This window comes from Pelmatolapia mariae, linkage group LG9, assembly GCF_036321145.2.
Source record: "Pelmatolapia mariae isolate MD_Pm_ZW linkage group LG9, Pm_UMD_F_2, whole genome shotgun sequence".
NCBI lineage: Eukaryota > Metazoa > Chordata > Actinopteri > Cichliformes > Cichlidae > Pelmatolapia > Pelmatolapia mariae.
In genome coordinates this window covers 639,399-666,773 of record NC_086235.1, presented here as the reverse complement: position 1 = coordinate 666,773, position 27,375 = coordinate 639,399, and the positions used below count along the sequence as shown (strand labels likewise).

The 27,375-nt window shown below is 46.1% G+C and overlaps 1 protein-coding gene across 2 annotated transcripts; it reads left to right on the top strand.

The window, feature by feature from the left end:
• The first annotated feature begins 259 nt into the window (after positions 1–259).
• Positions 260–16,097, top strand: galnt11 (UDP-N-acetyl-alpha-D-galactosamine:polypeptide N-acetylgalactosaminyltransferase 11 (GalNAc-T11)). Of its 2 annotated transcripts, none has more exons than XM_063483086.2 (12): positions 260–602; positions 4,755–5,011; positions 5,256–5,379; positions 5,670–5,836; positions 5,917–6,042; positions 6,661–6,910; positions 6,995–7,112; positions 7,265–7,417; positions 7,504–7,719; positions 7,807–7,911; positions 8,387–8,524; positions 8,614–16,097. In XM_063483086.2, exons 2-12 carry the CDS (start codon positions 4,789–4,791, stop codon positions 8,746–8,748), a joined length of 1,755 nt encoding a protein of 584 aa, XP_063339156.1. In that variant the 5' UTR covers positions 260–602; positions 4,755–4,788; the 3' UTR covers positions 8,749–16,097. The 2 variants fall into 2 exon arrangements, with proteins under 2 accessions (XP_063339156.1, XP_063339157.1); XM_063483087.2 differs by having other exon boundaries at positions 260–659.
• The last annotated feature ends 11,278 nt before the right edge of the window (positions 16,098–27,375 follow it).

Sequence of the window (27,375 nt, the reverse complement as noted above, 5' to 3'; positions counted from 1 at the left end):
GGAAAGAAAACTTTGGTATACCGCTGGTTTATTTATAAACTTTATTTATAGAGCACATTTAAAAACCAGCGGTATACCAAAGTGCTTAACATAAGAGACAGAGAAGAACACAAGTATTATAAGGCCTTAGCAAAGTATCAAATATACTCACAGGTCAATGCCACTAATACAATTGGGATACAGCCTGTTTTACTTTGAAAGCGTTCACAGCCTTTCCTTTAGCAGCGGTGTGTCTTATGGTGAAGCAGCAGAGCGGAAGTCACGTGTCTCTGTTTTCTCTGCGGCTCACTTTAGCCTCAGCGGCTAACTGACCAGCAGGCTGACCGTCGGCCAGAGTGCCGCCGAGCAAGCAGCTCAGTGTGCCGGTGAGTGTACCGCGTGGGACGCCGTGTAAAATCCACGGAAAGAACTTCAGGATCACAGCGAGCTGCTAACGCTACTCTCAGCCTCCGTGCTCGGCTAGCGGGGCCAAGAGAGCGGCTTCCATTATCGGACACTGTGCTGCTGTGGCTCGCGTTGGGAGCCGCTGCACCTCCTGCTGCTGAAGCCCAGAGAGCCGCACGGACAGATGGAGCCTCTGTGAAGCAGCAGGATGACTGAAGGTGAGCTCGGATCAGCTGCTTCTCACTGTGCGCGTGTGTGTGCGCGCGCAGTAACAGGTGAGCTGAAGCCGAACTTTCAGAGTGTGGAGGAGTGTGTGTTTGAGCCCCTTAAATCAGAGGATTTCTGAATGTACCCTGGTCGGAGCTGCTCTTCTGTCTGTGTCAGTCACGAGTTCAGGTGAATGATTGAGCTGCCGACACAGGACACCTGTCCTTAGGTGTGCTGAAGCCAGCAGCAGTTCCAGGTTACTCATTGATAATAGATTAACCCTGTGATCAGTCGTCCTGAGAGCTGATTGGAGGTTCAGGCTGTGACCTCTGACCCCCAGTGTTGGGCAAGTTACTTTGAAAAAGTAATTAGTTATAGTTACTAGTTACTTCTTCAAAAAGGTAACTGAGGTAGTAACTGAGTTACAAGATTCTAAAAGTAATTAATTATAGTTACTAGTTACTTCTTCAAAAAAGTAACTGAGGTAGTAACTGAGTTACAAGATTCTAAAAGTAATTAATTAATTGAAAAGTAACTATTGCGTTACTTAAATTTTTTTTTTTTTTAACCCTCTGGGGTCCAGGGTATAATTGGACATTTTTAACTACTTTTGATGTTTCCTCTACAGTTCACCTTTAAAAATTATTTACTTTGCCTTGTTTGGTATCATTCTTTTCAGCACAACCTCACGTGTCTGAATTTACAGTTATGTTTTCATTCTGACATACTGTATTAACACAATTGATCTAAAATCAGACAGAAAACATAAAATCCGAGTAGCAAAAGTGATATTTTTGCTGTAACAACCACAAACATCTTTAATGAATCATATTTCATAACTTTAAATGCAAATATAAATTGTCAATTTTAAAATCATATGCACAAGTTATTTGCAGCCGTTTACCTTCTTTTTATAACCATTTTCAAACTATTTACAGAACAATCAGCTGTTCTGCATTCAGTAAGATGCCACACAAATTATTTGTGCCACTCAAAAAAATAATAATTTCTGTCACTATAAAGGAGAACATCACAGCCTGATACCTGCAGGTCTGACAGCAGCAGGTGTATCACGCCTGTTTCTACCTGGAGACAGCAGTCGCCTCATTGTTCTGACACACAACACAAAACTATCCACAACATTACACACTAACTACACACATGCTAAACGTCACAAATCTCTCACATCTCAAAACTCGCTCTCTCTCTTTTTCTGCTCTCTCTCTCTCTCTCCCTCGCCCTCACTCCTAAAACTTCCCCCTCTTCCTAAACAACCAAATGTCCTGTTGCCATACAATTTTTTGATTGGTCGACATGGTGCATTTTTCCACCAACGTGAAAGGGCAGGGTTTTTTATTTTTTGCTCATAAGCAGAGGGGTCTCGCTGTGCTGTCCTTAGACAGTAAACATGAAACTATTGAGGAAAAACGCCGCGTATATCTTGTTTATCATGACTCTGGTTTTACGTGGCCCATCAACACAATTATAAACTGGTATATATCACCTTGTTGCTTTGTCTTTAAGTGGTCATGTGATTGGTTTACCACGACTCCTTTATTCTTCCTCAGTCAAACAGCAGCACTCATGTGATTGTTTTGCCCCCTGAGCTCCAGCTGTTCTGCCAAAAAGTGATCGTCTGTCCACGGGAGCGCGCAGCTGCTTAAAGCTGTAGCGCCCAGATTACTTACAGCTACTTCCTGCAGCTGATATAAGATGCTGTAAGCTGGACACAGCTTCAACCGTCTGTTTGTTGAAAAATAGTAACGCGACCGCATTTTCTTGTTAGTAACGGTAACGGCGTTGTAACGATAGGAATAGTAATTAGATTACTCTTTACTGAAAAACGCTGTTAGTAACGCCGTCACTAATGGGGCGGTCTGGCTTTTGGCGCACTGCTCAGGTTGCCTAGCAACCATGATACTAACCGCGAGAAACGTGTCATCCAGCTTTGTTTGACAGAAATGAAGGAGAAAAAAATGTTTTGTTGGTCATTCATTTTTGTCATGACATCACTTTGATTAGTTGAGTATCTGAGGCTGAGACCACAGGACTGTAAAACATGATTGTTGGGCTTCATTTCTGTACTGAACAGTCATTTCAATATTAGTTAGTAAATAACAATCAGCTAATGTTGTTCATGAGACTAAAGTCATCTCACTGTGGTAATGTAAATATAATGTGGCCAATATCAAAGTTATTATTATATTAATTATGATATATTACAGCAGTGAGTTTGAACTCTGTGTCAAATACTGAGCCTTCAGTAAAGATTAAAGTTGCAGTTATTTATATTTCCTATCACCTTAAATCTTCACTCAAAGACAAGTACCTTTGACAGTGTATATATAGATGTATTATACATAAGAGACAAATGTTGTTCGTTTAATTTGTTGGCATTACTAAATTTGGCTCAATGCTTACATACATGTGTAAAAAAAAAATGTACGAGCTGTGAAAACTCTTTCTGATAAAATGAAGAGTAGACTGATATATTAAATATTCCTTTATTGGGTGAGAAAATCAGACCATGTCATAACTGCTTTAAGTCATACAGAATAGATATCAGAGCCTTAAACAGGCTGACTTCTGCTAAATGGGTCAAACTGGGCAGAAAGTGTACAAACACATAACATCCTTATAGAATATGATGTAACACTATAGATCAACTTACCTCAGAATATATAAAGCATATAAACAATTACAGCAATATGATGCAACAAACACAGCAGTGCTACTAATCCAAAATACTCAAAGCTTCATAGAACTGAAACAAACATTTATTTTTAGCTCCATTCTGCTGCTGATACATACTTTAGGTTTCTGAATATTAAACTTGTTGCTGCCTTTCATAGTGTGTAACTTGAAGGCCCTGAGTACTTTCTCCCACACTGAAAACACTGGGATGATAACATTATTTGAACATTACCTAATAAGACTGATTCAGGACAGACAATTAGTTATTTTAAAATTTCCTAGCAGTCCTTCACAAACAGGGAACAGTCTGTCTATTCTCTCCATCTGTCAGCTGCTGCTGGCTCTTCCTCCTCCTCTTCCTCACACACTGCTGAGTTTGTCCTGGTGGATCATCAGGGGTGCAAAGCCTCACAGATGATGTGCAGCAGTGGGTCCCTCAGTCTGTCCTCACTCTGGACACTTGCAGTTGTCACACATGGAAATCAAATGTGTGATAAGCTGCAGGATTCAAACACAAGTGTAACTTATAAATACATGTTCATACTTTTATTCCACAATCAGAGAGAAAGAAACAGAGAGAGAGTGCAGGACAGACAGACAGGTGACAGTCTCAGGTGTATACACTGCTACAAAACAGCACAAGAGAAGGAGGATTTAGTGTTTGTGTTATTACGAGTGCTAAACAAGAAGAGTTCCCAGATGGTACAGTGGACACATGTGTGACTCCTGTGATTAAAGCATCTTTCTTTCAGCTTAACGAGTGAACCGTCAGCTCGTTCAAACACACGTTAAAGTCCGTTTGGCTCGACACCACCGAACAGAGGCAGCAATATAACATAGCTAACATTAACAGTGCAGTGAATCCTGCTTGTGCCGTGATATTCAGGACTGCAAACCGAGCAGCATCACTGACTTTCAGCTTGTTGTGTTTGTGGATATATGACTGACTTTAATTATCCATAAAATCATCACATTCTCTGTAAGATTAAGGTCGACTATTGAACGGCGTATATTTGAAAGTAAAGGCTTTAAAACCAAGTTAGTACAAACATCACTAATGTCACATAACTCTGCCCACATGTGACCAACAGTAATGTTTTAATGTTCTTCATTATTAAACATTCACACATAAACAAGTGACATATTATTCAGTACTTACTTTTAAAAGTTTACTCTTACGCCGCTCCCTTCTGCCGTCTGCAGTATTTTTCGGCAAAATTATGCACACCCACCGCCGCGCTAGGAATTGTGGGATATATGGGACCACGAAGTGTACACTGGACCACACTTCAAATTTGGGCAAATGAAGGGTGCATTTGTCGACCGCATTTGGAGTACACTTTGTATTGGGACACCCTTCGTCGCGTCGCTGTGACGTAATCGGTCTCCAAATGCGCACTACGAAGCGTGCGGTCGCTGGATTGGGACACAGCCTGTGACTGATGAACTCTCTCTCTGTCTCACTACAGCAGTGTAATGTAAGGCCATGCTCGCTCGCCCACCATGACCAGTGTCACGCTGCGGTACTTCTGTTATGGCTGCCTCGTCACCTCGGCCACCTGGTCCTTCCTGCTCTTCCTGTATTTTTCCATGGGGGCGGAGCCTGACCGTGGCAGGACTCCCGTGAGGCACCTCGGGCAGCCGATCACCAGAGGTGTGGCCGATCGTAGAGGGGGGCGTCGGCCTCTGCTGCCAAGTAATGGAGTGGAGCTTTCACCAGAGATGGGTGAGTGCCCGTGGTGCGTTCAGGTACTGCTGGGAGAGCGGCAGTGATGGGTGGAGTAAGGGGCGGGGCCTGAGAGCATGTCAGTGATGACATGTTTTCAGAGTCTTTGTAAACCAGTGGTCTGACTAAATGAATGATAACTGGCAAATGGGGGCAGGGCCAAGTCTCTGATGATGTCACGATTAACGCCTCAGTGTGTGTGTGTGAGATGATGTGATGTGTCAGCCTCTGTGTCCGTCTGCAGGGATGATCTTCAATGAGGCGGATCAGGAGGTTCGGGACAGCGGCTACCACCGCCACGCCTTCAACGTCCTCATCTCCAACAGGCTGGGCTTCCACCGCCAGTTGCCCGACACCAGAGACGCCCAGTAAGAAGCTGATACTGGGCACACTGGGGCCTTCCAGTAAATCTGAATTAACTTTGTGGTTTTTGTAGAGTGAGCTCTTTCAGGTGTAACGACCATAAAAACGTGAAGCGCCCCGTAGCAGCGTGCAGGTGTCGGCGGTGACCCGGCGGTTGTTCTGAGGTCTGCGGCGTCACTGTCCGGATCACCTGAAGCCGACTGTAGTCACGTGTAGCTCCTACTCGCTGTGACGTCACGCGATGCGTCGGCGTGCAGGCGAGCCCTGTTGTTTACCCATGATGCCTCTCTCTCAGGTGTCGGGAGAAGTCCTATCCTGTGGCTCTACCTTCTGCCAGCGTCGTAATCTGTTTCTTCAACGAGGCGCTCTCCGCCCTGCTCAGGACCGTGCACAGCGTGCTGGACCGCACGCCAGCCTACCTGCTGCACGAGCTCATCCTGGTGGACGACCACAGCGAGCTGGGTAATGGCGAGCCAGTTGCTGCGATTCAATTGGTGCGGGGCTTGGCCCGTGGCTCATGGAGGATTTTTGTTTGTGTGCAGAGGAGCTGAAGGACGAGCTGGACCGCTACGTCAGGGCGGAGTTTCAGGGGAAAGTCCATCTGGTGAGGAACCAGAGGAGGGAAGGACTCATCAGAGGACGCATGATTGGAGCCTCACACGCTACAGGTGCGTCCTCGTCACCTGCTTTCCTTACTCTGTTCTTGTTTCCTGGAGGACGAAGAACCCTCCTTTACCTCTTTAGGCCTCTCTCTCTTCCTCCATTAACCGTATGAAAGCCAGAGTCTGGTGTTGTACGTGCACAGGTCTGTGCAAAAGTCTTGAGCCTCCGCTCATATTTTTAAATGAGAAAAATGTACAGTGATTTATTGAAACGTGTAAACGTGCAGGGTCTGCACATACACGTGTGTTTGGTGGAGGAGCGTCATCCTTCTGAGCAGCTCTGTGTCATCTCTGGACCCTCAGGAATAGTTCTCCGAGCTTCCTGAAGGATGCTCCGGAACAAGGAAAAGCAGCCAAAGATGAGAAAGAGCTCCAGAAAGCCAGAGATCTGTTGCTCAAGAGCACTTCAAAAATACAGGAAAACTATAAGGGAATGACAGGCGGCTCAAGACTTTTGCACAGCACTGCAACCATGTGGACAGAAGTATTTGGTCTCACCTGTTAAGCTTTGAATTCAGTGTTCAGTGTTTTTAGGAGCTTTTACAAGCCTCTGAGGGGGCGGGGCCTTCTGATCAGATCAGGTTAGGTCAGATCACAGTCTGATTCACCTGTGTGCGCGTCCAGGTGAGGTGCTCGTGTTCCTGGACAGCCACTGCGAGGTGAACCAGGCGTGGCTGCAGCCGCTGCTGGTGCCCATCCAGAAGGACCGCCGCACTGTCGTCTGCCCCGTCATCGACATCATCTCCGCCGACACGCTCGCCTACTCGCCCTCCCCCATCGTCAGGGGCGGCTTCAACTGGGGGCTGCACTTCAAGTGGGACCCCGTGCCCCCCTCCGAGCTCAGCGGGCCTGAGGGAGCGTCCGGACCCATCAGGTGACCCGCTGATGTTTTAACAGCCTCGAGGTACAGTTTGGGTCTGACCTCTAACTCCTGCCCCCTTGCTCTGCTCCCCCTCAGGTCCCCCACCATGGCAGGCGGGCTGTTCGCTATGAACAGGAAGTACTTTAACGAGCTCGGCCAATACGACGCCGGCATGGACATCTGGGGGGGAGAGAACCTGGAAATCTCCTTCAGGGTGAGACTCTGTTTTACTGACGGTCAGTGGAGGGGTCGTTAAAGGAGCAGTCACACATTTCTCTCAGTTAGCAGTTAGCTTAGCGCATAGAGAGGAAGTGGTGGGAAGAGGGGAGAGCAGCTGCTGCTACACCTTCTCGCTGTCTCGCTCAGATCTGGATGTGCGGCGGTCAGCTCTTCATCATCCCGTGCTCCAGGGTCGGCCATATCTTCAGGAAACGGCGGCCCTATGGCTCGCCGGGCGGCCATGACACCATGGCCCATAATTCCCTGCGGCTGGCGCACGTGTGGATGGACGGGTACAAGGTAAACACACACACAAACACGTGCGCACTCTCTGGATGCCAGCACGGCCTCTGACCTCATTTCCTGTGCCTCTCTCATCCAATCAGGAGCAGTATCTCTCTTTGCGTCCAGAGCTGCGCAACCGGAGTTACGGCGACATCGGCGAGCGTGTGGCGTTGAGGAAGCGGCTGCAGTGCCACTCGTTCAGCTGGTACCTGGACACGGTCTACCCTGAGATGCAGACCGCCGCCAACGGCAACAAGCAGCAGCCGCTGTTCATCAACAAGGGTCTGAAGCGGCCCAAAGTCCTGCAGCGAGGACGGGTACCTTAACTCACCACACGTTCGTGTCTGCCCCCTGTCACATGACCTTCCTTCATGTTTCCGTCCTCTGTGTCCGCCATCTTCCAGCTACGGAACCTCGCCATCGGACGCTGTCTGGTAGCCCAGGGCCGGGCCAGCCAGAAGGGCGGCGCCGTCGTTCTGCGACCGTGTGACCCCCGAGACCCCGAGCAGGTGAGCCGATCACATGACCACACGCAGCATCGGTTTACCGAATCACCGCAGACATTTGTGATTCCTGGTGGCGGCACGGGCGGAGCTAAAGTACACGTTTACACAAACGTAAAATATAGATGTAACCATGGTAACATCTTCAAAGCAGACGTGACAGTAACGGTTCGCAGTCATTGGCTAACGACCTATGATTGACGAGTCATTAGCCAATGAAAAGCCTCTGTGACTCCAATGATGTTTCAAAGCCCAGAGGTCAGCTGAAGGTTGTTTCTCACACACCTCTATCCAATCAGGCTTCGAGTCTTTGCTGGGCTCCGCCCCTGATGATGCGGGCTGTCCCGACCTGCACGTCACGGCTTCATAAACGAGTCAGCGACTTCGCTGATCGCACGTTTTTAATAAACACAATTGTTTATCACAATAAGAGCGTCTGTCTTCACCGTGACCTTTAACCTTTAACCCTTTACGTGTGCAGGACTGGGCGTACGACGAGGAGGGTCAGTTGATCCTGGCAGGTCTGCTGTGTCTGGACGTGTCAGAGGTCAGGACCTTTGACCCCCCGAGGCTGATGAAGTGTCACGGCTCGGGGGGGTCGCAGCAGTGGAGCCTGGGGGTGAGACACACAGTCCTCACAGTGTGGGTGGGGTTTACTGTCATCAGGAGGAGGAGTCAGTGTCATGTGTCCTTCTGTGTTTCCTGTAGAAGTCCAACCGGATCTACCAGGTCTCCGTCGGTCAGTGTCTTGCAGCTGTCTCCCAGCCAATAGGACAGAAGGGTTACGTCTCCATGGCGATATGCGATGGCTCGCAGACGCAGCAGTGGCAGCTGGAGGCCTGAGGAGGACGCCGAGGCGCCGTGGACGGAATGATCTCTGATTCTCACCTGCTCATTTAATGTTTCGTGTTTTTCATTTTAAGTTTGATGTTTCAGTCGCAAAAGAACTTCGCCACGCCGGACGCCATGCCCAGACACGCCTGGAACTTCTTCAAGGTCCTTTTAAGGACCTGGAAAGTCCTGGAGTCTGGCGTCGCGGTCGGACTGATTTAATCTGATCAGTGATCTGATGTTTACTTGATTTCATCATGATTTCAGCTCATATCTGGAGCCGTGTGCTCGCTTTTTATGTCTGGGTCTGCCTTCATCATGTGACCTCTGAGGTGTCTCCGTCCTCAGAGAAGCACTGCAGGCTTTTCTGTAGGGTTTTTATCGTGTTCACACAGGAAGTGCTTCCAAAGCAGCGACGGCACTTCCTGTCCTCCTCAGGTCAAAGGTTGCCATAAGTTCAAAAGTTTTGCTTCAGAGGTCCGTTAGCTGCAGAGAGCTGGAATAAAACCGAACACTCACTCACTGAAGGACTCGGAGCGTCGCCACTGCTCTCGTGTCTCCTCGTGGAACCCTGATGATGCTGATCCGCCGCTCATGCACCAGAACCATATCTGCAGTTATTTCTCATGAGCTTCCTCGGTGAAGTTGGTGCGAGCATGCACGTGAGATCAGTTCTGATGCCACCGATGATAGGAAGGAAGGCGGAGCTTACCGTCAGGGCAATCCACAGTGGGCGTCACAGCCACTTTTCCTCGAGCAGGTTGTTCCCCCAGAACAGGAAGTGCCGCTATGCTGTCACAGAGGCGCCTTGCTCGTTAATCCTTCGTTAACCGTGAAGGTCAGAATGTTGTAAATGTGAGTTTGTAGAATAAAAAGTGAGGATGTGAACCTTTATTTTTAAATTTTGACTGTTTTAAATCCACAGCTACAGGAGAAATATCCATGAATGTGCAGATTAATATTTACACAAATATACTGAAATGTTACTGTTTGTTTGATTAAACCTGCCGCTGCTCAACTGCACCCTCTAGAGTCACACGCTCAGAGCTGCGTTTCAGTGACATCTAGTGGCCAAACGTGAGACAGCAGCAGGGTGTGATTGGTTAGTGTGAATGATGTAAACACAGTTCAGTGAAGACGGCCCGCTGGCTCAGCTCGTTCTGCAGTAGCTGGGAGGAGGCATGCACACAACATGGCCGATGGCGTAAACGCCGCACTGCACCCATCGTAGCAGCTGCAGTGTTGTCAATGGTGAGCTCGGGCTGCGAGGTCACCATTGACAACCAAACTGCTCTTGGCTCTTGACAGAGGCGGTCGCACTTTCTCCTTCTCCCTCTCCCTTATCTTTCCTGCTTGGCTTCTCATGTCTTTTGTATAGTCTCGCTTATTCTCTAACCCTAAGAGAGTCTCCCAGACTTGTTCTCTAAAAGCCTAAAGAATTATGGATTTGATCAACTGGTCCCTGAATGCAATTGACACCCTCGACGAGAAGCCTGGGTTCGGGAGAGCCCGTGACAAGACATTGAAGACACCTTTTCGGAACCATGATAACAGGGTTCTTGCTGATCGGCGCTGGCTTGGCCCTGGCTTATCGAAGGATAAAGAAAGCGGAAACGGCTGTTCAAATCCTCACAAGGCTGCCCGCTGTGTTGATTGGTACGATGGAGCGAGCTGTGGCTTCTCAGAATGGGCTCATCAGGTGCAGCACGGAGGACATCTTGGAGAAGCTTGCGCTGCTGTGAGTACTGAGACCGACTGACAACATCTGACAACATCTTCGGAGAGGCTCACAGCTGTCGTGAACACTCATGCCCTATGAGCAAACTGGATAACATCTCGGCATGGATGGATAACATCGTGGAGAGGCTCACAGCTCTCCAACGAGAGACTTGTGACCAGTGACGGACATTAGACAACTGTAAAATTGGAAGCAGTTTGTTCGCACTAACCAAAACAGCTACCATCTTCATTTCATGTGGCGCCAGGTGGATGCTCAAGGCAAAAGTTGACGGGAATAACAAAACTCTCCCTCAGATAATAAGACTGTGTTGTGACTTTCTCCCTCCTCATTCAAGGCCACCCGCGTCGACCGAAGACTGTTGACTTTTGCCTAATCGGGTGAAGGGACACTTTCTCTCGGTTGAACACGGAACACACTCACACGCACAGATACACATGTACACTGACACAGACCTACACTCACCCCCCACCCCCTCCAAACGCCTTCGAAGCTTATGTCTTCCATGTTGTGAGATGTGCTGATTCATGTGCTGAGGTGTTTTCTTTCTGTTCTCAAACTGATCTCCCTGTTGGAGCTCAGTCTGGGGGGAGTTATTTTTTTCTCCTTATCTTTCCTCATGTTGTGCATTTTCCATTGTTATACCTCTCTGACCTGTCTTCCCCATGTGATGTTTGTGTAATGTATGTATGGTCAGAAGGGTAAGATGGCGCTGGCAAAGGTTGGCAGCCTTAACAACAAATTTCCCACGCGTGGGACTAATAAAGGTATCTTAAATGACTGTAAATGATCCTGAAAAAGTCTTGTGTTCATCTGGACGTCTTCAGTGGAACGCGTGTCGTCATCAGCTGACTCCGTCAGTCTTAGCTGACTGCAGCTCTCCGACCTTTAACCTTAAACACTGGCCCGTGTGTCAGTTTACAGTAAATGTGCCCATAGTCTATGAAGGCTAACCTGACACTGTTCATATCCTCCCTGGTGAATTTGATGTGTCCACCGTGTTAATGCGATCCGTGAACGCTGGTAATTCCTGAGATTTGATTTTCACCCAGGTGTCAGCCACCTGAACCAATGATGTCGCGGTATTCCAGGGTAGGATAGCAGAGCCCTCTTTTCCACTTCTTCCATGTACAAGTTGGGTGAATCTGGCACACGCATGTTTCTGCGTGTAGCACTGACCCTTGTATGTACTGACCTCACAGCCTGTTGCTGCTGGTGTCAGTCATTACTGTTTGCAAGGTTGGAGACCTGCAGTCAGCTGACACTGACGGAGTCACATGATGATGACGTCCAGGTGAACAGAAGCACCTGTATGTGAGACAGGCTGGACGCTCCATAACCTGTGAACGGTATCATATATCCAGACTTTTTTTAGCCTTTAGATTCAGAAACGGTTCTAAATGTGTCCCGTGTTTGTTGTCAGCACCACCCAATGAAAATGACGAACCCTCTGCACCACCAGTCCGACTCGGGAGGTAAAAATGTTTCCCTCTGATGTCAGATAATGAGTTAGAGATGGAGGGAGAGGAACCTAAAGCAGGTAAAGGAGCACAGGGGGTGGGGCTTGGAATGAGGGCCACAGCAGGCAGGCTGGTAGTTGGTCATGAAGCATGATGAAAGTCAGTAGATGGTGATGAGCAAGCTGAGTGAGCCTGGAGAGTCTGAGGAGAACCATGGTAGAACCCCGAAGGAACCATCAGTTATCATGGTGCAGTCAGCACTTCAACAGGCTCAGTGGACGGGTCTAACAGCGCCTGCTGGATCAGCGGCAGGTTCTAATCCGTGAGTCTGTGCCCAAAATAACCGTCGTGCAGCTCTAACAGTGCGAGTCATCAAAGGGAAACTCACGGAGAAGTCAAGCTTAGCTGGAGGATTGTAGGGTCCTCGTCCCCCACAGTGATACACGGCGAGGGGACCGCCGCTGTGAAATGTTACAGGCGTCGTTTGAATCCGAGCAGCTCGCAGGAAAACATCCAAAGGCGGGGTTTACAAAAAAATATGAGCATCATAACTTTTAAGTTTCAGAACAGAAACCGCGCCATCCTCCTCTCCAAGGCTTTCATGTGTGATAATAATAATAATAATAGATTTTATTTGAGGACGCCTTTCACAAACCTGAGGTCACCTTACAAATACAGGCCGTTTACCATTTTACAAAGAACAACATTAATAAAAGGAGCAATAGTCATAAAATAAGTTAAAATTGCAAAACAGAACTTGACAACAGATTAAAATCAGCACTAAAGCGAATAAGCCAGTTTGAACAGATGTGTTTTGAGCTGTGACTTAAATGCGGGAAGAGAGTCTATATTTCTTATAGAGAGTTCCAGACCCGAGGAGCAGAGCGACTGAAGGCTCTGTGTCCCATAGTGATGAGATGAGCGGAAGGAACAGTAAGATGAACAGCAGATGAGGATCTGAGAGGGCGGGAGACAGTGGTGATATGGAGCAGGTAACACAAATAGGAAGGAGCAGATTTATGGATACACTTGTACGTGAGAAGTAAGATTTTAAAGTTTATCCTGGCTTCTATAGGCAACCAGTGAAGCTGCTGAAGAACTGTTGTAATATGAGCTCTTGATGGAGTACGAGTTATGACCCGAGCTGCAGAATTTTGAAGAAGTTGGAGTTTATGAAGGAACCTTTTAGGGAGACCAAATAAGAGGGAACTGTAGTAATCAATACGGGACGTAATAAGACTATGGACAAGGATGGCAGCAGCATGGGGAGTAAGGAAGGGACGGAGTCGGTTAATATTACGTAAGTGGAAGTATGCAGACCAGGTTATGTAATTAATGTGAGACTGGAATGAAAGAGTATTATCAAGTATGACACCCAAACTCTTAACCTGAGGGGAGGGAAAAACAGGATAGAGACTTGAAGAGTGTGATTTAAATTGGATAAACTGAGTGCCGTCTGAGAGATATGAGGTGAACCAGGCAAGGGGGGTGTGACTAATGCCAATGGATGCTAACCGGTTCAGGAGGATATTGTGAGAAATGGTATCGAACGCCGCACTAAGATCAAGAAGGATGAGGATGGATAGGAGACCAGAATCAGCTGCCATCAGAAGGTCATTGGTAATTCTTAACAGAGCAGTTTCTGTGCTATGATTGGGGCGGAAACCAGATTGAAATTGTTCATAGAGATTATGGTCATTGAGATGTAAGTGAAGCTGGGAGGTGACAACTTTTTCAAGAATTTTTGAAATAAAGAGAGATTTATATAGGACGAAGATTATCAAAGTTATTGGGGTCTTCACCAGGCTTTTTGAGAGTTGGAATAACAGAAGCATTTTTCAGAGATGAAGGAACGATTCCAGTGTTCAGGGAGGAATGAATAATATTGGTTATGAGAGGAGCTAACGAGGGAAGACAGGCTTTAACTAACATAGTGGGGAGAGGGTCAAGGTGACAGGTGGATGATTTAGATTTTTTAATAAGATTAGATACATCAGTTATGGAGGGAAGAGTAAAGCTTGAAAATAATTGACAGGAAGACAGTGGGGGAAACAGGAAGTCTACTTCAGAGTTGGAAGCTCCTACAGAGTTAAGTTGACGGTGAATATCTGAGATTTTACGAGTGAAAAAGAGATAAGAGAATTGCAAAAATCAACAGAATACATGTGGGAGGGGAATGTGTCTGGAGGTTTTGTAATTTTACTGAACAATGAAAAGAGAGACCTGGAGCTACCTTCAATAGAACTGATTAAAACAGAGTAGTAAGCAGATTTGGCTGAGGCAATGCAGTCCTTATAGAACAAAACATGATCATTGTGCATTTCTTTATGTACAGTAAGTCCGGTTTTCTTGAATAGACGTTCGAGTTGGCGTCCTTTAGCTTTAAGATGACGCAGGTTGGGGGTAAACCATGGAGCTGAACGGGAGAATGAGACAGTTCGATGTTTAAGGGGAGCAAATACGTTAAGAAGGTTATGAAGGTTGACATTATAATGAGAAACGAGTTCATGAGGGGCTGAGGAGCTGTGGATAGATGGAAGGTCATGGACGGCAGATGAAAAAACAGATGGGTTAATATTACTAATTTTCCTAAAAGTGATATTATGAGAAGTACAGGTTTTGAAAGGAGTTATGTTTGCATTAAAAGAAATAAACATATGATCAGACTGGGGAAACAATGTGGCTTTACAATGGGTGGGGGTAATGCCAGAACAACAGACCAAATCCAGGATATGACCTTTAGATGAGTAGAAAACTATGTACTGTAGAAGCTCAAAACTTTCCAGGCAGGAGGTAAAATCTCTGGAAAGAGGGATTTTGTCATTGTCCATATGAATATTGAAGTCACCAACAATTATCAGATTAGGAGAAAGTACAGAGAAATGACTGAGCAGAGCAGAAAATTCATTTAAAAACTCCTTATTTGGCTTAGGTGGCCGAAAAACAGTACATATAATGGTGGGGTAGATCCAGGGAGCTGTAATGCAATGTATTCAAATGAATGGGAGGGAGGGGCAGAGACAGTGCTTCCAGTGTCCTGCAGGTTTTAGATGTGCCCCTCATCCAGCTGATTTAAATGGCTAAATGAAAGTTCTCCAGAGGCCTGGTAATGAACTAATCATGTGACTCTGTGAGATCTAAAACCTGCAGGACACCGGCCCTCGAGGCCTGGAGTTGGACACCCCTGTCCTAAAGCAAAGGCAGGGTCTGGGTGGTCCTTGAGGTGGTCGCTACTGCTGCACCTCAATCCCAACACAGGAGCACGCCGGCTCCACCAGGAAGCCGACAGACCGCAACACAGTATGTGCCTAAGCTAGGGTGACCGACCATCCTCTTCTTTTGCACTTGTTGACTTGTAAAAACCTATATGACACTTTTTATTTCACCATTTTTTAACAGCACAGAGAAGGCATCGTTTAAATATGTTAACGTTTTCTTTAAGCAAACAGTATTATTAAAGTTCTTCGTGACTGGGCCAAGTGTCCTCTTCTTTTTGGAAATCAAAATATGGTCACCCTAGCTTAACCTAACGCCGGCATGGCCTTTTATCCAAGCTCCTCCCACTGAGTCTCCAGGGACCCTGAACTTACCATAAACCACACCACCATTTTTTCATGAGGTCTGTGAGGTTTTGAAGTTTTATTTACTTTAATCTTGAACCCAGTGGTGGTCCTAGCCTGTTTGGCGCTGTGGGCGAACACTCCTTCTGCTCCAGCAGCAGGTTGAGGGTCACAGATGCCAACAGACTAAATAAACTGATCCACAAGGCCGATAATGTTGCTCCCACCCACTTCATGACGTGCTGGATAGTCACAGGAGCACGTTCAGTGGGAGACTGAGATTACCAAAAAGCACCACTGAACGACACAGGAAGTCATTCCTGCCTTTGGCCATCTCCCTGTACAACTCCATCTAACACACTGTGAACACTGCAATAGTTACACCCTTTTTACACACGCTCTTTTCTACTCTGGAATATTCTTGTCAATTTTCTTGATATTTCTTTATAATCACCTCTGTTAGTCCTTGATATTTATAATTGAGTGATCTGTATTTATTAGTGCTATTTCTTAAATGTGTAAAATCTGTAACATCATGTATTGTTTGGAGTTTAGTCTGTTACTGTTACTATTTTTACCATTTCTTCTTGGAGCAACTGTAACCCACATAATTTCCTTAGGGATTAATAAAGTAATATGATTCTGATTGTTTCAGGATGACCTGCCATTATTTTATATTTAGGGGTGACCGTGGCTCAGGGGGTTGGGAAGCTCATCTGTAACCGGAAGGTTGCTGGTTCGAGCCCCTGCCCTGTCTGTCCTGGTCGTTATGTCCTTGGGCAAGACACCTTACCCTACCGCCTACTGGTGATGGCCAGAGGGGCCGATAGTGCGATATGGCAGCCTTGCTTCTGTCAGTCTGCCCCAGGGCAGCTGTGGCTACAACTGTAGCTTGTCTCCACCAGTGTGTGAATGTGAGAGTGAATGAACAGTGGAATTGTAAAGCGCTTTGGGTGCCTAGAAAAGCGCTATATAAATGCAATCCAATGACACATCTGCTTACCTGTATCTTTTGCACCTGATGGCTTTAAACTTTTCTTGTCCGTCTTCCATTGGTTTTAATTTTGCACTCCAGTATGAACACCCATCCCCCAACCCGAGGATCACCACAACATAACCTAATAGACCTACACCTTAGTTCACAGATTCACTTTGTCTAGGGTTTATTTCTGGGGTTTCACACAACCCAGGATTCAGATCAGGAATCCATAATGGGCTTGGATTTACAACATTATGAATGAAATGTGCTCTATTTGGAAGCAGCCGGCCCCTCCCCTTTCAACGGGTTGTGTGGGAGACTTTAAATCATCAAACTGTAAATTATAAATGTTAAATTGTTATTGATCCCTTTACCCCTAGTCCTAAAGTGTATATTTATTTTCTTACTCTTCTTATATATATTGTTTGTTTACTTGCACTGCTGTAACTGGAGCCTCGTCGTCTCGTCTCTTTATATACTGGACTGTATGAAGCGGAGATGACAATAAGTAAGTAAGTAAGTAAAGTTTATTTATTAAGCGCTTTTCATAGACATGTAGTCACAAAGCGCTTCACACAGAGATTAAAATAAACAGAACAATAAATAGCAAAATGCACAATATACACAATATAGAATTTAAATGTAAATTAAAAAATATAAAAATATAAAAGGCATTGGTCAACAGAAAGCTTGTTTAAACAGTAAAGTTTTTAACTGTTTTTTAAAGGATTCCACAGAGTCAACCAAACGTAGTTGTAGAGGTAGACTGTTCCACAGCCTTGGTGCCACAGCCTGAAAGGCTCTGTCCCCTTTCGTCTTCAGACGTGTTCTGGGAGCAACCAACAAACTCTGAGTCTGTGAGCGGAGACGGCGAGCAGTAGTGTATTTTGTGAGAAGCTTGGATAAATAATCTGGGGCTTGGCCATTTAGTGCTCTGTATGTTAAAACAATAATTTTAAAACGAATTCTAAAATCTTTTGGGAGCCAATGTAAAGAACATAAAATAGGAGTGATGTGAGCTCGCTTGCTAGAACGAGTTAGTAGTCTGGCTGCTGCGTTTTGTATAGCTTGGAGGCGAGAAAGAGATGATTTATCCAAGCTGGTAAACAGGGAATTACAATAATCTAAACGCGATGACACAAATGCATGGACAATTTTTTCCAGTTCAGCAAAGGAGACCATATGTCGCAGTTTAGAAATATTCCTTAAATGAAAGAAGCAGGAACGAGACAGAGATTTTACGTGTGAGTCAAGGCCCAAAGAAGAGTCAAATATTACTCCAAGATTTCGAATATTTGGCTTAGCGGAAGAACAGAAAGGGGCAAGAACCTGACTGATTTTAGAATATAGATCAGGAGGAGCTATGATCATGGTCTCTGTCTTGTTCATGTTTAAAACAAGGTAATTGTTAGAAAGCCAATCAGAGATTTGAGTTAAAGCCTGGACTAGGGTGGACAGCCTATCCAGCTGATGAGGCTTAAAGGACATATACAGCTGAATGTCATCGGCATAGAAATGATAAGAAAGGTCACTAAAAGACTGAATAATGCCAGCTAAAGGAAGCATATAAAAAGAAAATAATAATGGACCCAAAACTGAACCCTGTGGAACCCCGCAGGTTAGGGCAGCAGTGTTAGAGGAGAACCTATCAGTCCTAACAGAAAAGGTCCTGTCTGATAAGTAGGAAGAAAACCAGTCTAAGGCGGTGCCAGATATACCAGCCAAAACCTTGAGCCTGTTGAGTAGGATTTTGTGGTCGATGGTATCGAAGGCTGCGCTAAGATCTAGCAAAATGATCACGGAACAATTTCCTGCATCAGATGCCATTAGTAGATCATTATGGACCCTTAAGAGAGCGGTCTCCGTAGAGTGCTGCTTTTGAAAGCCAGACTGAAAAGGGTCAAAAATCTGCAATCGGCATAGTAAGGACCTGAACTGATTTTCTACAATTTTTTCTAGTAATTTACTTATAAATGGCAATCTTGAAATAGGACGATAACTACTAGGGGAGGTAGGATCTAGATTCTGTTTTTTTAACAGAGGGGTTACCTCAGCGTGTTTAAAATAGGACGGAACACAGCCTTGCCTCAGTGAATTGTTGATGATGGATAGTAGTGTGGGACCAATGCTGGTGAGAGTCCCAGACAGGACAGAGGGAGGTAATATATCTAAGGAGCATGATGAGGATTTCATTTTACCTATTACTGCAATTAAGTCATTGAGTGTGATTGGAGAAAAAGAAGTAAGTGACCCGGGACAACAAGGGGCATCTTCATAAGGGGAGGCACTTGAGGAGATTTTGGATCTCAAGTCCATCACCTTATTTACAAAGTAATTGAGGAAAGTGTTACAGTCTTCATCAGAAAGTAACACAGCATGCTGAGTTGGAGGAGAAACAATACTATTAATAGTATCAAATAGAATTCTTGGGTTATTTTTATGACGATTTATGAGATTATTGAAGTAAGAGGCTCTGGCCTCTTTAACTGACTCATTAAATAAGTGAAGAAGTTCTTTGAAGTGTTCCCGATGGACAACCAGCCCAGTGGACTTCCAGAGACGCTCTGCTTTTCGACAGGAGCGTCGAAGACCACGGGTTTGATTATTTAACCATGGTGTGCAGGAACTAACAGTGCAATGACTAGTTTTGAAAGGAGCAACCTGATTAAGAATGGCAAGACAGTGTTCATTAAAAGAATTAATAAGGATGTCAACATCATCAGAAGAAGGTTTAAAATTAAAAAGAGAAGAAAACTTAAAAATGACAGAGTCATCAATGAAGCGCCTGCGCCTAATAAAGCTTTGGGAAAGAGACTCTGAATTGAACAATACATTAAAAAAGACTGACTTATGGTCGCTAAAAGAAACATCATTTAAGTTCATGTGGTCAAGGGAAACACCACAGGTGAAGACCAAGTCCAGAGTGTGCCCAGCTGTGTGAGTAGGACCTGACACATGTTGAACAAAATTGAAAGAGTCCATAATGCTCAGGAACTCCTTGGTGGTACTATTTGATGAGTCCTCTGCATGAATGTTGAAGTCACCAACAATGATAACCTTGCCCAGTTTAATCGTGGAAGTTAAAAATTCTTGTAGGTCTGACAGAAAAGATGTAGCAGATCCAGGTGGACGATAAATTAAAATGCCATATATGGGCTGTTCTCGTCCAATTTTTATCATAATCATCTCAAAAGAGTCGTAACAGCTAGAGGAGATCATCTGGCATAAGAATGTCTTTTTGAAAATTACCGCTGTTCCACCTCCTCGTCGAGATATCCGAGGTGCACAGAGAAATGAACAGTCAGCGGGACACAGCTCTAAAAGATGTGAGAAATCATTCTCACGCTGCCACGTCTCAGAGATAAACATAAAATCAAGCTTCTCCGTACAGAACAAGTCATTTAAGATATAAGACTTGTTGGCAATTGAGCGGGCATTAATTAACATCCATTTAACGCTGCGACTCACCGGGACAGGGGTAGAGTTTCCAGGAACAGAGTTCGTACTATGCGGTAAGCTGCGCAGCAAAACAGGGTTCCTGCCGCGATGAGGCATTGCTTTCCATGCTTTTAGGTGGAAGCCTGGGTGGTAAACACAGTGGGTTGTGGGGATTAATCCAGCTCCGACAAGTCTCAGGCGGATCTTACCGCTAGCAGCCCAGGAATAAAGCCCACGAAGATCTGCCTCTTTCCGAAGACGACGGAGCAGGACAAGAAAGCCGGCTCTCTTCCCCCGCTTCCTCCGACGAGGCCTCTGAAGCAAAATTGAGCTGACCGGCAAGAGTGGAGGTAAACCGGGTGCTGCGTCGCGCTCAAGCGGTGGTGGGAAAACAACGTCGTATCGCAACCCGTTCTCACTCCCAAATCGTAACATTTTACGCTAGGTGACAAATCGTCAACATATTACGTTTTCGGGCACCCAAGGCGTTCCTACGTCACGACATCGGAAAACTGCGGACACATGAGAACCGTTTGGACTCAATCTACACATCTTCGCTTTTTCCCTTAAAATCGCTTTAGAAAACACTATTTCACCTCATTAAAGTGCTGGTTAAGGTTAGGAATAAGGTTATGGTTAGGTTTAGCGATAAGCTTAGGTTTAGGCTTAGGTATACGGTTATGGTTAGGTTTAGGCATAAGGTTATGGTTAGGTTTAGGGATAAGGTTAGGTTTAGGCGTAGGGATACGGTTATGGTTAAGGTTAGGAATAAGGTTATGGTTAGGCATAAGGTTATGGTTAAGGTTAGGCATAAGGTTATGGTTAGGCTTAGTGATAAGGTTAAGTTTAGGCCTGCAGTACAGGGCTGGAAACCGCCGCGTACCATAACAACGTGGAAGGTCACCTTTCGCGTTCCTCAGGAACGCCGCAGGACGTGACAAAACGTCGGGATGTTACGCCTCGGGAGTGAGAACGGGCTCGTTGACTCTGAAAGTTATCCATGGCTGATTTGATCGCCAGTAACGCATGGCGATCATAAATCCGAAGGGAGATGACACCGGACAAAACTGTAGCAAGAACACTTGCATAACATATAAAGTAAACAATAATAACAATAAAGTTTACTTTGACTTCAGCAGCGAGCAGTCGCACCGAGGGCTCTCGCGCTCACTTTATAGAATTTCGAAAAAACATCGGTGCAAATTATAAGTCTGTATCATGATGTCTGCTGTTTTTGTGTTTGTTGGTTTGTTTTTATTTTGTTTTATTTTGCGAGTTGGTTATTAGATGCTGCTCCAGCTGGTCAGAGAATCCCCCGCCGCCCCGCCCTCTCCTCCCTGTGCCGCAAGCAGCAGGCGCACCTCGCAAACGGAGGGCGCCCTTACTCCCAGCAAATGGGCGATAGAAAACCGATCGCTGTCTATGACATTCCCAGTATGCGCTGGCATGACGTCGGGGCAGCATGAGTACGAGCAACTTTTTATTTGCCGATGCCGTGATGCCGCCCTGGGCAACCGCCCATGTCTCCCATATCAAAAACCGCTACTGCTTGACCCTGAAGCCCTTTCCAGGTGTCCTTTTAGATGTTTGCAGGTATCCTGTGTTTTGTATTACTTTCAGTGCATCCTGGTCCCTCTTGTACTGATTCCTGAAGATTCTGGAGATCTTCGAGTAAATTCCAGGAAAATATAATAAATGATGAGTCCAAGGATCTACAGCAGGGTTCAGTTTGGTCCTTGAGAAGCTTTCAATTCAAGATTCAAGATTCTTTATTTGTCACGTGCATGGTTATACAGGTATAACACGCAGTGAAATGTGACCGGATACGCTCGACTGTGCAAAGAAAAAAAGAGAGAGAGAGACAGAACTTTATATACAGTGAATGAGTATATACAAGGAGGACATTATGTCCAGCAAGTGGGTGAAAACAATCTGGAAATTTACAGCTTGTTTACAGCGAGGCCAGAAGGATTCATATGTGGGGGGGAGGCTGCTTCCATATGCTTTCTGGTCATATGTGAGCTTTTGGGTTCTTCAGTAGTTTGCATGAGTCGCTGAGGGGTCGGCGAGGCTGCCGGACACTGGCGCCACCGGGCCCTCTGACCACCACCAGTAGGCAACGGGTGATGTGTCTTGCCCAAGGACACAACGACCGAGACTGTCCAAGCCGGGGCTCGAACCGGCAACCTTCCGATTACAAGACGAGCTGCCAACTCTTGAGCCACGATCGCCCTCACCTTTAAAGGAGGAGCTTCCAACAGGGCTGCGCTCCTTGAAGAACATCCCGGTGTTCCAGGAATCCTTCAGGAGTTTCCTGTTGTCCTTTAGCCGGATCCAGGAGTCAAAGCACTGCAGAGTGGATCAGCTGAGCAGGGAAAACAGAGTGTGTGTGTGTGTGTTTGTGGTGTGTGTTTGTGTGTGAGTATTGACGAGAAAAGAAAGCAAATTATTTGGGGGCTGAAATGCTGGAAACCATCAATCACACACACAAACACACACACACACACAAACACGCGCACACACAAACACACACACACACACACACACACACAGGGCTATCTGTCGATCACACACTGTTTGGCCACAGAGTAGCAGATCGATAAAGTTTCTCTAAATTTCTAAATTGAGATTTATGAGGTTGATTCAATGGAAGCGTCCAATCAGACGGCTGCTGGCCAGACTGTGTGATGGCACATCAACCTGCAATGGTTTGTTTTTGTTCCACTGTGAGGACCAACAGGAAGATGCACTGTTTAAATAAAGCCTCCGGTGGACATTAGAGGAACTGCACGTTTGGTGATTCAGCGTTGGATTCGTCCCTCAGCCCCGAGGAGGAGGCTTCGATTTATGGTTCAGGGTCCTAGGAAGGCAGTAAGACACTGAGGGTGCTCACAGAGGCAAAAATACAAGTATGTATGTGTATGACGCGCCTTTGTTTTTTTTCAGAAATATTGATAATAAAGAGCAATGTAGTGCTTCACAGAAACATGAGCTTTGTGATCAGTTTAGTCGGCTGGCATGGAGCTCGGAGGACATCAGTACTGGAGCTCAGACCACCCCGTGAGGAAGCTAACAGGTGTAGCTGGTAGACAAACACCTGCACAGGTGGTGTTTCCAGAGTTAGTTTTAGTCACAGGTTCTCACAAAGTCGAAAGGATCTCAGAAAGTTCTGATGAAACTTTTCCACTTAAAAAAACGCCGCTGTGAGTGATCAGCCTTTATTAGGTGAAGCTGCAGAGAGGCGTTGGTACTCCTGATATTTCTGATCCATGTTCTCACAAACACCTGCTGAGGTGCTCGCTCGTTCTCCAGCACCTGGTGGAACAGAGATTTTTCTCAGTGATGGAGAGACCTGCAGGACTACCTGAAGCTGCTCGGGTTTGTCTCTGGAAGCATGTGAGGGTCCACTGAAACCAGTCCAACGAATGAAAATGGTGACAAGTTTAATTCCTCAGGATATGAACACAAGTGTATGTGAGGTCCCCAGAAGAGCAGTAAGCACGTTTCTGTGTGTGTGTGTGAGGTAATCAGCTGTAAGTGGAGCGCGTTTGTGGACAGAGACGATCAGCCGCCTGGACTGATCAATACTACGATCAATACAGGGCATGGACGGAGCGATCTAACAGATCATTACCCGTGTCTCTGTGTGTGTGTCTGTGTGTGTCTGTGTGTGACTGTCAGATGAACTCTGAACTTCTTGTGAGATGTTTAAAAAGATGATGGTGAAGTTATGGGTTCAAACTCTGGTCACACACACACACACACAGGTGTGCTGCAGTATAATCTGAGCTGTGCTGCTTTTCTTTCCTTTGCCTCATTGCTTTGCCGCTCTTGGTCGCCCCGTGCTGTTTTTAAATGTGCTGATGGCTTGATGATGTCACAGACGCTCACTGCTGACTGAGGATCAGCAGCTTTAAACGTTTCCAGAAGGTTCCACGTAGGAGGAATGTGGGCCTCAGCACGCTCTGTGCAGCTGCTCCTTCAGTGAAGAGGAGGCTCAGATCTCTGTCCCTCCCAGCACTGCTCTCACCTCCAGCTCCTTCTCCACCTTTAAACTGAATTATGGTTCAAATTTCAGCTCCAGTTTCAGCCCGAGTGTCAGTAAAGCCATCCGATATCCCAGAACTCACTGCAACACGTTAACACTTTACTGTCCGACACGCACACACTCACACACACAGCAGGGGAGTGTGAAAAATATCTTCACACGCTTTGGTCCCATGTGAGTGACTGTTGGTTCCCACAAAGATATGTAAACATGCTACACACACACACGCACACACACTTGGCAGTTGTTTTATTTTGAAAGGCGTGTCTGCTTCTGCACGTCCTGTGTTTGTTGCTGCTCTCGTTGGAGCTCGATACGATCCGCTAGTGTTTTCATCAGCGTGGATAATTCTGGTTTCCTTGTGGCATTCAGGGACCGTCGGCACACGCTCAGCTGATCGATGCAGACTAGTGAGTGACACTGAAAACATCTCAGGCTTCTATTGATGTGAGAGGAAGAGTAAAGTGCTGCTGTTACATGACTGCACACGTCCTCAAACGATTTCTGTCCATCGTACACGAGCTCATCAAACACATGATCATGTTCTGCACCCAGAGAACACCTGCCTCACCTCACTGCACTCTTTCTGCTTTGACTGCACAGTGGTGACGATGGTGGTGATGGTGCTGGTGGTGATGGTGGTGATGGTGGTGACGACAATGATGATGATGGTGACGATGATGGTAACGGTGGTGATGATGATGGTGATGGTGCGGATGATGATGGGGACGATGATGATGGTGACATGGTGATGATGATGATGATGGTGACTATGGTGACTATGATGATGGCGACGATGTGATGGTGACGATGATGATGGTGGTGATGATGATGGTGACGGTGGTGATGATGATGGTGATGGTGCGGTTGATGGTGACAATGATGATGTGATGATGATGTCAGCCTTTGGGGCTGAATAATTAGCACTTCCTGTGACGTCCAGCAGAGGCAGCAGTGAGTCAGTCCCACAGACAAATGTCTACAGCCTGAGATGCAGACTGTACCAGGTGATTTTATAACTCATCTGTTTGCATTATTAGAGGCGTGGCCTCTGTGGCTGACAGGTGGATGGTGACTCAGGTGGCTGTAGCTGCTAACTGTGTGCTAGCTTCACCTGAACTGGACCTCTGCACCATGTTTGTGCTGTTGGAGCATTTTAATGACACCATGTGACCAATAACATGGCTGCTGTGAGGTCACTGTAGGAACAGAGCGTACAGGAAGGTGGAGCTCCAGCTCTGCTCAGCTCTGATTAGCAGGTAACTGTGTCTGTGGATGCAGACTGATAATGCTCCACAAACCCACCATGGTGGACGTCAAAACAGTGGGTGACACCACGGTCGAGTGTGAGTGGGTCATTCATCCCACGGCTGTCATACAGTGGCTGCTGGGGTGGCTGTGTGGACACTGAGGATAAAGGGGGGAGCTCCAGTCCGCAGTGTGGGATCCATGTCCCCACAAACATCTCAGGACCTCTGACAGGATGAAGGAAACCTAAAATCAGACATCTTAACGGGAAGCGTCTGTGCACGGATCGGGGTTTAAAATGCAGGAAGCGTTTCCCCGGCGTGTCAGAATGAAGCCGATTCTGCGTTCAGCTTTCATTAATGTGAAACTGGAGCCGCTTGCTGTGTGAATAATGAGAGAAAATTCCTCCTGCTCGGGGATCAATGGAGGAAGCGGCGAGCTCAAGTGATGCTCATAACTGCACATTTCATCTATTGATCAGCTACTCTGTTGGAGCCAATCAGCTGATGCTCTGAGTAAATGAATTAAACTGTGTGTATGTGTGTGGTCCCCCGGGCTTTATTGAAGGAGGAGGTTACAGCTGTGGCTCAGTGGGCAGGATCGATGGAGGAGGAGGAGACAGGCACTCCTCTGCCTCCCGCTTCACTTCAGAGTACAGAGACAGGAGAGGAAACATGGACACCAGGAGCATGCTGACCAGAGGCAGGCTTTTATTTTGAAACGTCTCTGGAACAGCTCTCCACAGAAACACTTTTATTTTGTAGATTTAATTTTATATTTAAAGAAATAAAGATGACCTGCTCAAGGACCGTGATGATTAACCCACTGATGCTCGGGGTCGTTGTGGCGATGGGGGTGGTCCAGGTGAAGGCAGCACGGGTGGTGAGCGGTGAGTTACTGCAGTAATCCAATTACTTTTTAAACAGTGTGGCTCTTTTGAGGCGTGAAAAGTTTCCATGTTACAGAAACCTCAGTGTTGCAGCTCGCAGCGGCGCAGACAGCAGCTCATCCTGCTGCGCTTCATGTTTTCCACTCTGAAGGAAAACCAGCAGCACTGGTTTAAGTGGAAATACAGTTAAACCAGTGAAAAGAACCGTTAATGTAGTGAGGTATGTGACGTGTTCCCAGAGAGTCATTCACTGAAATCTGTCAGCCTTACAGGGATGCTCGTCCTCCAAAGTACAGCCACATATGTGTGGTGTGTGTGTCTGTGTATACATCTGTGTATATGTGTATGCGTGTATACATCTGTGTATGTGTGTATACATCTGTATATACGTGTCTGTGTGTATGTGTGTTTATATGTATGTGTATACGTCTTTATACGTATACGTGTGTGTGTATACGTGTATGCGTGTATACATCTGTGTATGTGTGTATACATCTGTATATACGTGTCTGTGTGTATGTGTGTTTATATGTATGTGTATACGTCTTTATATGTATACGTGTGTGTATACGTGTATGCGTGTATACATCTGTGTATGTGTGTATACATCTGTATATACGTGTCTGTGTGTATGTGTGTTTATATGTATGTGTATACGTCTTTATACGTATACGTGTGTGTGTATACGTGTGTGTATACGTGTGTGTATACGTGTGCGCGCGTGTGTGTCTGTGGCTTTGATCACATGAAAGAATCTCTGACCTGTGCAAACATCATCTGACTGTGATCAGAGAAATGAAAGAGCTTTGTTCTTCTGTCAGGGTGAAACGTGACACCTGATCGAAGTGAGGATCAAGTCACACAAACCACTGCGAGTATTCAAACCATCGCCTTCACGGCAATGATGACACGCGGCCATCAGCTCAGATGCCTTTAACAGATTCGATAAAATAAACTTCACTTTGTGTCATATTTGTTGTCTGTTTGAGTCCTAGCTGATTTTCTGTAGACACTCACTATGACTGCTTCGTGTGAACATCTGGAGCTCCTGCAGATGTTAGAATACAGATGCAGCAGAGAGATTGAGGAGGTGATGGGAGGCAGCCGCCCACAGCCGGGCGTGCTCGTACACACTCTTATGTGCGTTCTTGAAGCCGATGTTTTCAAGGTTTAGTAAAGTTAAAAAAAAAAAAAGATGGGAGGTGAAGCAGAGTGCAGATTGAAGGTTCAGGGGACAGAGGAGGGGCGATGTGGGATTTGCAGGCCTACAACTGGGTGG

Bases quoted from the DNA above. Each gene is read 5' to 3' on its own strand.
- galnt11 (XM_063483086.2), top strand. From the start codon at position 4,789: ATGACCAGTGTCACGCTGCGGTACTTCTGTTATGGCTGCCTCGTCACC. The intron at 5,012-5,255 runs GTGAGTGCCCGT...GTCCGTCTGCAG, and splicing joins GGAGCTTTCACCAGAGATGG to GGATGATCTTCAATGAGGCG. The intron at 7,720-7,806 runs GTACCTTAACTC...GCCATCTTCCAG, and splicing joins AAGTCCTGCAGCGAGGACGG to CTACGGAACCTCGCCATCGG.